This window comes from Neopelma chrysocephalum, unplaced genomic scaffold (genome assembly GCF_003984885.1).
Source record: "Neopelma chrysocephalum unplaced genomic scaffold, ASM398488v2 Primary Assembly neopelma1_24, whole genome shotgun sequence".
Lineage (NCBI taxonomy): Eukaryota > Metazoa > Chordata > Aves > Passeriformes > Pipridae > Neopelma > Neopelma chrysocephalum.
In genome coordinates, this window is record NW_020897693.1 from 26,995,281 (window position 1) to 27,008,037 (window position 12,757).

The 12,757-nt window shown below is 38.0% G+C and overlaps 1 protein-coding gene across 3 annotated transcripts; it reads left to right on the plus strand.

Moving 5' to 3' along the window:
* Positions 1 to 1,190: 1,190 nt before the first annotated feature.
* Positions 1,191 to 9,973, plus strand: ZNF770 (zinc finger protein 770). Of its 3 annotated transcripts, none has more exons than XM_027709164.1 (2): positions 1,191 to 1,385; positions 5,993 to 9,973. In XM_027709164.1, exon 2 carries the CDS (start codon positions 6,135 to 6,137, stop codon positions 8,253 to 8,255), a length of 2,121 nt encoding a protein of 706 aa, XP_027564965.1. In that variant the 5' UTR covers positions 1,191 to 1,385; positions 5,993 to 6,134; the 3' UTR covers positions 8,256 to 9,973. The 3 variants fall into 3 exon arrangements, with proteins under 3 accessions (XP_027564965.1, XP_027564975.1, XP_027564986.1); XM_027709174.1 differs by having other exon boundaries at positions 1,191 to 1,318; XM_027709185.1 differs by having other exon boundaries at positions 1,199 to 1,297.
* Positions 9,974 to 12,757: the final 2,784 nt, after the last annotated feature.

Here is a 12,757-nt window from a genome sequence, read left to right on the forward strand (position 1 = left end):
ATTGAGCTGTACATGGAGGTAGCTAAATCAGAAGTCTAGTGACTGGAAACTCTCTGTCCCAATGGGGACAATCTAACCAGCATCATCCATGTCCTTGTGTTTTATTATAACAGACTTTTAAATTAATCTCTTACATTTTGCTGTGCCATCTGCATGCTCTTTTATGAGGCAGAATCACGGAATCATAGGGTGATTTGGGTTGGCAGGGACCTTTAAAGCCTATCTAGTCCAACCCCTTGCTGTGGACAGGGATATCCTTCATTAGACCAGGTTGCTTAAAGTCCCATCCAACCCGGCCTTGAACACTTCCAGGGATGGGTCATCCACAGCTTCTGGGCAACCTGTTCCAGTATTACCACCCTCATTTGTAAAATATTTATTCCTTGTGTCTGATCTAAATCTACCGTCTTCCAGTTTAAAACTGTTGCTTCTTGTCCTGCCACTATGGGCCTTGGAAAGTCTTATAAGCCTCCTTTAAGCACAAGGAGGCTGCTATACGGTTTCCCTAGAGCTTCCTCTTCTCCAGGCTGAAGGCCAGCTCTCTGTCTGTCCTCACAGGAGAGACGCTTCAGACCCTAAACCCTTTTTGTGGCCTCTTCTGGACTTGCTCCAGCAGATCCATGTCTTTGTTGTATTGGGGACTCCAGAACTAGACGCAGGACCCAACGGTAAACAGTTTCTGTCATTTTTGGGATATCTTCAGCCCTTTGCCTGCCAATCTTGGAGGTAACCTGCAGCCACCAAGGGAGCTCTGACTACTGCAGGCTATCCGTCTGTCCTTTAGCTCATGAGCTCCTGTGCTTGTTTGATCCCTCTCTCCTGCAGAGGCAGCAAAACTGATACCTTCGTGTGCACATGTTATTGAAGGTGCTTTTAGATTTCCTGGAAAGTGTCTTTTCCTCCCTTCCAGGCACCATTTCCAAGCCTTTTAGGCCACTAGGTTTGGCCTTATGATGTTTACCACACAACAGGGTATAACTCTGCTTTAGTTGCAACCCCACAACCACCGGGAATTTGTTCCTTGCTTTTAGGATGCTGAAATAGGAAATGTGTCTTATTTGTGGAGAATAACGTGTCGCCACCAACTAATAATTCATCAGCAGAGCCAGGGGACATTTTCTATCTGGGCAGAAGTGAAGCCTGAGGCGCTTCCCCCGCCCCAGCCCCGGGCGCCGGCAGGCGGGGCCGGATTGCGCAGGGGAACGGAAAGCTCCGGACCGGGTTTCCCGTTGTCCCGGTGCCATCCGGGGGAAGAGTTTAGGTGGCAGCAACCCCGGGAGGGATGAGGACGGTTGAGGTGCGGTGGTTGTTTCTCCAGGTCGCTCCCTTCTCCGCCCCCGCTCCCCGCCCTCCCCTCGGCCGGCGGGCCAGGGGCCCTGGCCCAGGTGCGGCCCCGGCGCGGCGTTGCGGCCGCCAGCGCAGCGCGGGGGGGCTGGGCCGGGGGGGTCACTGCGCGCTGGGGGACCCGGCGGGGCCGGGCGGGCCTGGGGCTTGGCAGGGACCCGCTGTGCGCCGGGGGAGAGCGCCCGCGGGGTGTCTGTGTGTGAGTCTGTGTGTACGTGTGTCTGTGTGTGCGCAGTCTGCTGTCCGCAAAGGCTGCCTCGCTGAGGTTTCTAACTGGATTTACGTGTGTCCTATTGGGGGGAGTGTTGGTGTCAGCCTGGAGGTCTCGAGCCCCTGCAGCAGAACATAGGTTTAGCCTTAAACCAACCCTGCTTCATCATCATAAATCTTTTATTTTGTTTGCTTCAGGAAGTGTTTTGGAAATATGCAAGGAAGATAGGGGAGGATAAGGGGTGTTAGCTTTGAGGAGCAATAACTAGTGATTTTTGCACAACTGGCAGGTGAAGGTTCCATTTCTGGTGTGAGTTGTGTCCCCGTGGCACCAGTCTAAACTTTTCTCCTGGGAGAGCTGGTGAGGAAATCCAGCAGACAATGTGTTTGTCTCGGTGCTCAGGTTCCTCTTACTCTGTCACATACTATGTTTCATAAATCAGCAGCTAGATTTTCACTTTTCTGTTGTGTAGTTAGTATAACTGGAAGCAAGTTATGTTTCTTCACCCATCTATTATTATAATTCATTTTCTTATATAATTGTTTCTGGGAAGCTGTAAGCATTAGCATGCCTCAAGGATCTGAGGATATACTACTAATAATAATGCAGAAGAACTCTTCATGGCAAATTTTAAAATATATTGAATTTTCAAGTCTTAAGTGGCTTGTTTTGGATTACAGTAATGAGCAATTGGAAAGCAAGCAAGAATATATATCTGTATAGGGTCAACTATAGGGGTGTGGGAATTTGAGAGATGTTTGTACAACCTTTTTTGGAAACCTCCAGTGTTGGAGGCAGAGCAATCTCCCCCCATAACTTATTTGTATGTGCATTAAAAAAAGTTTTGCAGCTGTAAGGACAATGATGTACTTGAATCCTCTCTACTATAATTTGAAGCCATTTGCATTCACAACTATAAATGATTTGGGAAACAGCTTATTTCTGTTTGCCTTAAAAGTGATTCTTATGCTTTGTTTTGTAGGGTGTGTGTTCTTTTTAATTGTGTCTTCTCTTTTTTAATTTGAACATTCCCAGTTACTTTAATCCTTTCTTGTATATTTGGCATTTAAGCTCAGATCATTCTTGATCCTCTTCTCTGAATTCATTCCAATTAGTTCATATGTTTGACTGGATTTGAAGGGCAGTATTCAAAACTGGATAGAGAACTCCAGCTGCATTCTAAACAGTAGTAAGTAATAAGAAAGATTTATGTGCTGTGAAAGTTTTACATCTGCTCATGCATCTTGGTATGGATGGCAGCTTTTGCCATATTCACCTTCTGTTCCAACTTAGACTACAGGTCTTTCCTGCACACTTACTATAACCTAGTAAGTTTTCCCCCTTCCAGTTGGTTATTCTGATCTAAATTGAAGACCTTGTATTTATTCTTATTAAATTGCCCTTCCTGGTTTGTTTGGTTGGTTGGTTTTGTTGGGGGTTTCTGGTTTAAAAAACAAACAAAAACAAGGCAAACTTCTCTGATTAGTTAAGACTGGATTTGAATTCAGAATTTTCTTCCATTATGGTTTCATGTTGTTGCAGCTTGCTGTCCTCTGTAATATTAAAAAAATAATCTGTAGTTAATCACTAAACAATACTACTTAGGAGGATCCTCTGTGGACCTTCAATGGCCTATGTTATTTCTTGATTCTATTTTTCTGCATGACCTTACTGCCAAGATGAAAAGTAGTGTCAGTTTAATAGTAAATTGGACTTACGCCACAAACTAAATCCTTATCACATAGGGAAGTACATTTTCTGACTCTAATTAGGACAAGCCTGTGTACTTGCAAGGCTGGCAGGAAGCAATATTCCAAGCTTGTCTTTTGCTCTTTGATCTTTAGCAGCAGCTAAAGATGTTTATTCCTTAGATGTGCAAGGCAGAGAGCACCCTGAAATAGATGAGGAGAAGCCTGTCCTTAGTAAATAGGATTTGAAAATGTATTTGGGCCATACAGTAATGCCCATCTTGGCTCCTTTCTCCTTCCCCTGCATCCCCTTAGTTTACCCTATCTGAGCCTTTAGTTTTTCACAGGGCAAGCAGATCACAGCAAGAAGCTATACTCTGCTTTTGACACCTTGTACTACAGAGCATTTTCCTCATTCACGAGAGAGAAACTTTAAAAAATTTATAAGCTAAATACAAAATCCCTTGTGTAATGTGCCACAGCTGTCTCTTACTTCGGACTTTTTTCTTTGCATGTCATTGTAATGTTTGAGCATTTTCCTGATGTGTAAATTAGATCTGTATGACAGTATGTTATCTGAAATTCGTCAGTCTTTACAGTTCTTCTGCGGGAGGTTTTCTTTAATGGAGGCTGCCTTGAGCTGCACAGAAACTCAGCACAGCAGCGAAGCTTTTCTGCTTTTCTCAGACTGCCTGTCTCTAGCTTCATGATAGCACAAACTAGAAGACATTTGGTGTCACACACTTAACTCTCTAAATTTCCATCTTTCACACAATGTGACAACAACTGGGAGGAAAAGGGCATCTCCTAAAAGACTGAAACTGAGTAGCTGTTAGAATTCTGCAGAAAAAGAGAATAGGAAAGCAAAAGTTGACTTTCTTGACTGCTTTATCTATCCTGAACTATTTCAGTGAGATTAAGTAAATTCTTAGTGTAGTGACAACCGCATGTAAGGCAGACATCCAAATGTTACTTATTAAGGCCCACAATTATATAGGAACAGGTCTGTTAGAGGTGGAACAGTCCGACCAGATGATCATGTTTTCTTTCAGTTAAGCTTAAGAAAAATCTTGATTCACCAGATACCTTCAGTCTTTGTGCATGTTTCTCAAATCTCATTGTAATTTTATTTAACTTGCTTTAAATTGCAGTAGGCTTTTATTCTTTGCAGTTACTTTGAATAGATGTTTTGGATATTTCTGAATTTTTAAAAACTAAAGGCATTAACTGTGAAATGACAGGGGGTTTGGAGACACTGAATAAATGAATTTTTTATTCTGCTGGTATGTTGAACACATATACAGCTTGTAATAACTTTGAGATACAGAAGACATTTCTACTAACTATAATTTGTGGTGTTTTGATGCTACAATTCACAAGTCCTAACTGTTATGCCCTTGCTTTAAAGTTTGCTCCCTCCATCCCTTTTATATAGGTAATGTAAGTAATTCTATTGTTTGTACTATGCTTGTGGACTGGAATACTTAATCTGTCTTAGATGCTTCAATTTAGGAACGATGTGACCAATTGAAATCAGTCCAGAGATGATCTAAAAGACCAATTTTTTTTTTCTTGGTGGACCTAAAAGCAATACTTAGAAAACCCCAGAATTTTCCTAGTTTATAAAAAAGGAGATAATTCAGACTTTAAATACATAAAATTGTGACAGGGAACAATGAAAATAACTTTGTAGTAAAGAAAGGCTCCGCTGAGTACAAGGAAAAGCTTGGTATGAAAGTGATACATTGGAGCAGGAGCCCTGCTGAGGTTTTGGAACCTCCCTCAGTGGAAGTTGTTAGGACCACTCACTTAGACATGAGTTGGCCTCATAGTGGAAGGCTTGGGCTAAATGTTTGCTTGAAGTGCTTTCTGGCTGTTCCTATGAATATTTAATAACTTTTCTACACTCAGGAATTTGCAAAGGTATTGCTTCTTTTTTATAAGTCATTGAGCCTCAGCTGAGACACAGTAGCTTGCCCAACTGTGTTCTGTCTGTTGAAAATTCAAGGAAAATTAATACTATTTCATTATTGTGGTTTAGACTAAAACAGTAATTATGATGAATTATGGTAACTACCTTTGTATTCATGACTTCACAGTATATGAATGGTTCGGTATCACAACTATGATACTCTTGCTTTACAGTGAGATAGTGAACATTAGCTTGTGGTTTTTCCATGTTCTGGGGGTTGTGTTTGTTCTGGTTGTAGTTTATGGCTAGTGTGTTGCTCTTCCTGACTGGCTCCAGCATTTGCCATTTGAGAGAAATCAAAAATGATTACACTTCTGGATACAGTAGGTAAGATGCAGAAATGCGAATAGTAAATTTAACAATACATTGAAGCTAAGTGTTCTTGTCACTAACACTGCATTCATTTAACTGATTTCTGAAGCCCAAGAAACCCTACTTCTTCTCTTTTTCTCTCATATTCTTAAATATTATGTTTGGGAGTTAGAATTACTCCAGTAAGGAAGAAATTTTTTACAATAAGTTCTTGTATGTTTGTTTTTGTTTTTTTTCTTTTAGAATATGCTTTATTTGTAAATATCATAAAACACAATGTAGCTGCGTTTACAGCACAGGTGACTTAAACTTGATTTTCTTCTGTTACAAGGAAAGTATTTTAAGCCAAGTTAAATCAAGAGTATTCTAATCTAGGTTCTTTTGGTCTCTTATGTAGAAAACAAGAGACAAACTTAGCAATCATATATTAATATAAGCTAAATAACACTCTCTTTCTTGTTTTAGGGACCTGTGAGATTTAAGAATATCTCTCCTAAGAAAATTCGCTGCTTCTACAACCTTCCATCTTAGTGTGCAGTTGATGATTTCACTTGAGACACCTATCTGAAGAAACTAACAGTAGGCAAGGTGTAATTGCCCTTTAAAAATGTTAAAAGTTCAGCAGTGTGTAGCAGCTGTCAAGATACCCAAGAAAAAACCATATATTTGTGACATGTGCTATAAACAGTTTGAAACTCCATCAAAATTAGCTAGGCATTATCTCATACATACTGGTCAAAAGCCATTTAAATGTCATGTATGCAATAAAACATTTAGGCAGCTAGTCCACCTGGAGAGGCATCAGTTAACCCATAATCTGCCTTTTAAGTGTATTGTTTGTTATAGAAACTTCAAAAATGTAATAACTTTCTTAAAGCATCAGCAGCTTCATAATGAAAATTATAAGAATGATACAAAACAAGCAGAAAACTCCATGAATTCTGAGCAAGGCAGGGTCACCTGTGGCATATTTCAGTGTTCTGTGTGCTGGAAACCTTTTAAAACTGAAGAGAGGTGGATGCTGCATCAGTGTCTGAAGTCAGATCATCTACGTGGTGCCAGAAAGAGAAAGAAAACTCACACTTGTGAGTCATGTAACAAGACATTTCCATCAAGATCCAAGCTAGAAAGACACTTCCTTATTCACACTGGACAAAAACCTTTTAAGTGTTCTTCATGTGGCAAATCTTTCAGACAGTCAACACACTTGAAAATTCATCAGCTCACACACACAGAAGAAAGGCCTTTTCAGTGCTGTTTTTGTCAGAAGGGATTTAAAATACAGAGCAAACTTGTGAAGCATAAACAGCTCCATGCCAGAAATAAGACTTTCCCTAGTACTGTATGCAAAGCAAAGGCTCTTAAATATCCCAGACCACACAATCTGTTGGAAGGAAGGAGGGATAGTTTCAAGAATGCTGACACACATGAGTCACAGGAGAATGACCCACATGATGTTCACTCAATTTATATTGTACCCTTTGAATGCCCAGCATGTGAGCAGTGTTTTGAAACAGAGCATATTCTAAATTTGCACAAATGTCGTTATCTAAGAGACAGCAGAAGTTCAAATAATGGTACAACAGCTTGCAGACACACAGTCAACATGAAAAATAAGATCCTGATGAAACTGAAGCGTACTGGAGCAAAGGCAACAGATTTTTCTCTGGCTGACAGAAAAAAAAACAAATCAGGTCATGTTAGAAATCCTGACCTGGTTGCAGCTAGAGATCAGTGTTCTGATCAGCATGCCTCCACTAAACCTTCCAAGGATTGCCGCAGCAAGCTTAACATGCATAAGGCACTTAGTAATCAGATGAAAAGAACGTTGACTGTGCCACTACCTTGGCAAGAGTACCTGCAACCTCACAACTTGGGTGTTAATTTAAAAGGTGTGCTTACTGGTGAAAGCATGTTAAACGTTGATGATTCACTGGATAATAAAGATGATGCTTTTTATGGTTCATCAAATGATAACTTCTTTGATAATCCAGAAGTACGTCACTGTGCTTTTTCAGCTTCTGCTAAAAATATACATAACAGACACAAAGTGTGTAAATGTGACAGATGTGAAAAAATTTTTCCATCTTCATCCAAACTTCAAAGACATTATCTTATACACACGGGACAGAAGCCCTTTGGCTGTAATGTTTGTGGGAAGACATTTAGACAATCAGCTCACTTAAAAAGACATCAGCTCACCCATACTGAAAAGAGACCCTGTAAAAGCCCCATTTGCCAGGTAGAATTTGAAAACCTGAACAAACTTTTCAATCATCAGGGAGATCACATTGAATTTAAGTCTTCTCAGCCTCCGGGTTATTCTCAAACACCTTCACAGCCATCTGGTTTTCAAGAATTTGAGCTGATTCAGTCAAACCAAGCAGCTGAAATCAAAGTTGAAATCGAGTCAGGGGATTTTGTGCTTGACACCAGCAGTAGAAATCCACAGCTGTATTTGTGTAGTAAATTGTTGGAAACAGAGCAAAGCTGTTACAGTTATTGGCATGATTTTTCTGAAGCTACTAAGAAAAGTGAAGTTGTTAACAAATTGTATCAATGCAGTATCTGCTTTAAAACTTTTAAATCTCCTTCTAAGCTTGAAAGACATTACCTAATGCATGCTGGACAGAAACCTTTTCAGTGTTTAGTTTGTGGAAAAAAATTCAGACAGACCCCACATTTGAAAAGACACCACCTTATTCACTTTAAAGAGCTTAAAGCTTAGCTTCACTGAGCAACAGGCGGAGAATATATTGTTTTTATCAAAACTGGATAATGTCCTATGAAATCATAGATTTAAACTTTTGGTTGCATAATTATTAAAATACTTATGTTAGACCAAACAATTAACTGAAGAGGATTATATTTTTCTGTTACACAGATGAGCTGCTGAAGAGTTAATATACTGTCTTCAGAACTGTCTACTTGTTATAATTTGCGAGATATGAATGTTGAGATGTTTTAAGAAATGCAAAAAAAGCCACTCTGCATTCCTTTGGCTAAATTAATTTTTAAATACACATTCTTACTGTATTAATAGTGTTACAGCAATCTGCAGTGCTCCATGAATCAGATATTTTAAAAGTTTTATCTTTTTCTGCATAGTATTTTATGTTCAATGACAACTACCAGAAAAGTAAAGACAAGGTAATTGCCACAATATAGAAAAAATGATCCCTTTACTTTCTTCTGGCTCCCTATATGTTGCAAGCAAAGGACACTTGCTGTATTTATTTCATATTTTTTTTAAATGGTTATTTTTAGAAAAAAGATACAAAGAAGGAAGAAAGTAGAAAAAGGGGAGAAATGAGAAAAACATGAGATTTAATGAGAAAAATGTTAATGTGGCATTATAGAACATTCTGTTTTCTGTAGAATAGAAAAAAATGCTTTTTAATGTGCTTGGAGATCTATTCCTCATCTTGGAGATGAGGAATTAGATTATTTCCATTTTTATATAAAATATAAGGAGACAATGCTATAATGTTAGGATTTATAATCAATCCATTTCTCCACTTGATTAACTCCACTTCCTTGTATATCCCTCACCTTCTCTAGCTCTTTTGGCCAATTCATATATTACTGAACTATTTTTATGTAAGAGAAGTGGACAAGAAATTATCATTAACTTTACAAACGTGCTTACTATCTGTTCTAGTCTCCTTTCCTTCTAGCATACATATTAAACCAGTAAAAGAAATGTTCTCTAAGATGTGATAATAACTCAGACAAGCAGTTTTGCCAGGAAGTCATGTTCTCATTATATTAAATATAAGAGACTGAAAATTACTTTTAGCTGAAATTAAGTAATTCTGATTTTGTATTAATAGAATCTGTAGCTATACTTTCTGGTAAGTAGATGGCTTTGTCCTTTGTGCCGAAGAGGCTGGCAGGAAGTGTAAGTGCAGTGGAGCTTTATACATTATGAACAAGAATGAAGTTTGTTTCTTTTTTATTTTCCTCTGAAAAAACTACCTTTTAGGATACCTTGTTTGTTATGCAATTTTCAGTAGTTGAAACCTGAAGTTTTTAATCCTATTTCTAAATTAGTATCTGTAAGATACATGACATTCTCTATTTAAATAGATCCATATTTATTTAAGTAAAATGGGTTTGATTTTTTTTTTATTTTGAAGTGGCATGAAACGTTGTAGTATTTGGTGAATATGAAGTGAAGGGTAAAAGACGTTTTTATTTTCATACATGTTATTCTTTTCCATTTTCAGAGAGAATAAAACCAGGAAAAATACTCAGAAACAGTCTGTAGTTACTATCATTTTTGTATGACAGACAAATTCAGTACATTAATAATGACTATAGTTATATATTGAGATTTTTTTCTCCGTGTGAATTGTTTCATATTGAAAGAACACTGTATAAAATGTTTTGAAAGGATATTGTTGAGCTCTTTTAAAATACCTGTAATAAACTATTTATATTGTACTTTTATTGTATGCTTTTTTTTCAAACCAGAGTTTTGAAACTACCTAACATTCATTATGCAGAAAAAACTGCATATCAAAATAACTAACTTTGTATGTTAGAACAATAGCTTTTATTTCAGATATTTTTTATTATAAAGTATAAATATGTTTAAAGATAATGAGATCTTTCTTAAGGAGTTACAGTCATTTAAAAATGCTATGTTTGAGAGTAATGTTTAAAGAACACTTTTCTGTTTTGAAGATATCAGTAAATGAAGGGGAAGTAATACAGAAAGATACTTTTGAGGGATGAATAGACATTTGTGTGAAGTGTTACTGTTTGATTAACTTGCAAAGCAATGAAATCTTTGGGCTTGGGTTTCAGAAGGGCAGTAAGAGCCACTCTGTTTATCTGGTTCTCTATCCCTTTATGAAAAGTTTTGCATCATTATAAATTCATGATTTTAAGGGGTTAATTGCAGAAATTAGCTAGAAAGGGGTAAAATTATTTCTAAGAGTCAGGAGAAAAAACTGAAGTTGAAATCCGGTGTCCTTTGCAGTTAACAGTAAAATTCACTGAGACTGCCATACTAACTGATCACATGATCCATTTTCTACCTAGGAAATATGCTATGGATGTTTTTAAAATGTTTATGCTGCGCTGTCATTGCAATGTGTCACAAATGAGTGTTTTAGGTCGCTCAAAGAATCACTGGCAAAGGTATCTTTAAAAGCAGGTTTAATGTAAAAGTGAAGGCATGACAAAGTTGGTTGGCAAGGTTCACTCTACTACTTATTAGATGGTTAAAGCACATGGAGAAAAGTCAGACTAAAATCTAAAATAAATCAATGTACAACTAAAATCATCCTAAAATAATCTATGTGGAGGCTGGGGATGGAAAAAGGGTAAAGATGGGAAAGAGTAAGGATAAAAGGAATAAGGGAGACCCACCAGTTGAGGGTCTTCACAAGGTTCAGAGGGCACCCCCTTGCCAAACTTTCTCCTGGATTTGACCAATGGGGCGGCAGTTGTACCCCCGCACAATGTTGGCAGAAAGTCAAAACTTACATATATGTGTTCCTATATATGTCTACAGAAAAATTCAAAAAGGAAAAAAAACAACGATAAACCACAGAAAAACTGTTTAATCACTTTTGTAGCTGCTTCTCATTGAGTGCTGGGTTTCTCACTTGGCTGTGATCTGCTCTAACTATTTCACCCAGAGCCAACAAGAAAAGTTAGTGAGGCAAATTGAAGATAGACACAAAAGAAACTTAATTGAAGTTAATGAGACCTTAGGCTGGATCTAATGTTTAGTTTTCCTGGCTGCCTTCTAGTATAAATGTAAAACTCTAAAAGTCATAATCTTGCAATAGTAGCTCATTTGAGTAACACTTTTCTAAGTACAGTTGAATGACTCTTAAATCAATAAAGACTATGGATTCAGTCTGTCTAATGGCTCCTTGTAATAATGTTGAAAATGCCTAGATCTCCTAAATAACTAAAGTGGTCACGGTTCATATTTCTAGCGCAAGGTTTTGTGGATTTTTAAAGTGCAAGTTTTAACTTAATAGCCTAGTTTTATGGTCTGATGGCTGTGGATGAGATGTGTCTGAGAGGCAGTTATTATAAGGAAAATTGAAATTACAAAAGTGACTATGCTCTCATACAATGTACTTTATCCAGGTTAAGCAAATTAACTGTACTTTTGTACTTTTTCATGTAATGACTAGTTATGTCAAGCAGCTTTAAAACAGCATTTTTTTAGCATCTGTTAAAAAGGTGAATATTCAAAGTCTGTGCAAATGAAGGAGAAATCAGTCTTATGCCAACAAAATCACTCATAAGTGATCATCTCCCTGTTCAGAAACTATTGTTCTAACATAAAAGTGTCATATCTGTCCTGAGTTATCACAGGTCTCTGAGTGCTGTTTACTTCTGTTCTCTGCCATTCCAGTTCCTGTCTGCTTCCAGGATATCCTAATGTGTGACTTGATTCTGTTATGCATCTGACATGATTTGGAAATGTTGCTGAAATGTTTCCTCGTCACTGGAATCCTTCTAGTGTCCCTGGTGCTGAACTGTATGGATCTGTGAAATCCCATATGTGACTTCTAGTCCAAGAGTCATGGAGGTGGTCGTTGCACGTGTGCTGCCCTGGCGTGCAAAATAGTGCCTGAGGATGTGAGTGCATGAAGATGCAAGAAGCTGACTGGTGATGATGTAGACTGTGGCCTGTCATTCTCCACTGAAAGTCATCTGGGTGTGTAGGGTAGTAAGAGCATATGGATATGGTGACTGTCCAGCTTTGCCCATGGCACTTGAATGTCCCTTGCTGACAAAGTGAAGGAAGGGAAACAGAATTACATGGCCACTGCTATACGCAAAAGTAAAAAACTGTTCCTAGGCATGATGTCTCCCATTTGTACTGTTAATGTACTGCACTCGTATTCTATTGACATAAAGGAAAACATTATCTTTCTGGGATACAAATTTGCATTATTTTATTTGTGCATTTTTTTAGAGTATAAATTTTAATCCTTAAGTATGTGTTTGCAAAAGGAGCTGGCTGAGCTACTGAAAATCAGGTGATTTCCTCAGTTTCCACTTTATTTTGATTCTCATATGATCCTGAAAATACATCAGAGAGATTCCTGTTAGTGACAATACAGGCCTACTAAATTAAGTAGAAATCTGCTAAGCCATCTAGACACCTCAAATGCACCAGGCAATTTGAGGATAATTTTTAAGATCAAAACATGTTAGGATTTTTTCATGACACTGAGAGCAACCTTGGATTAG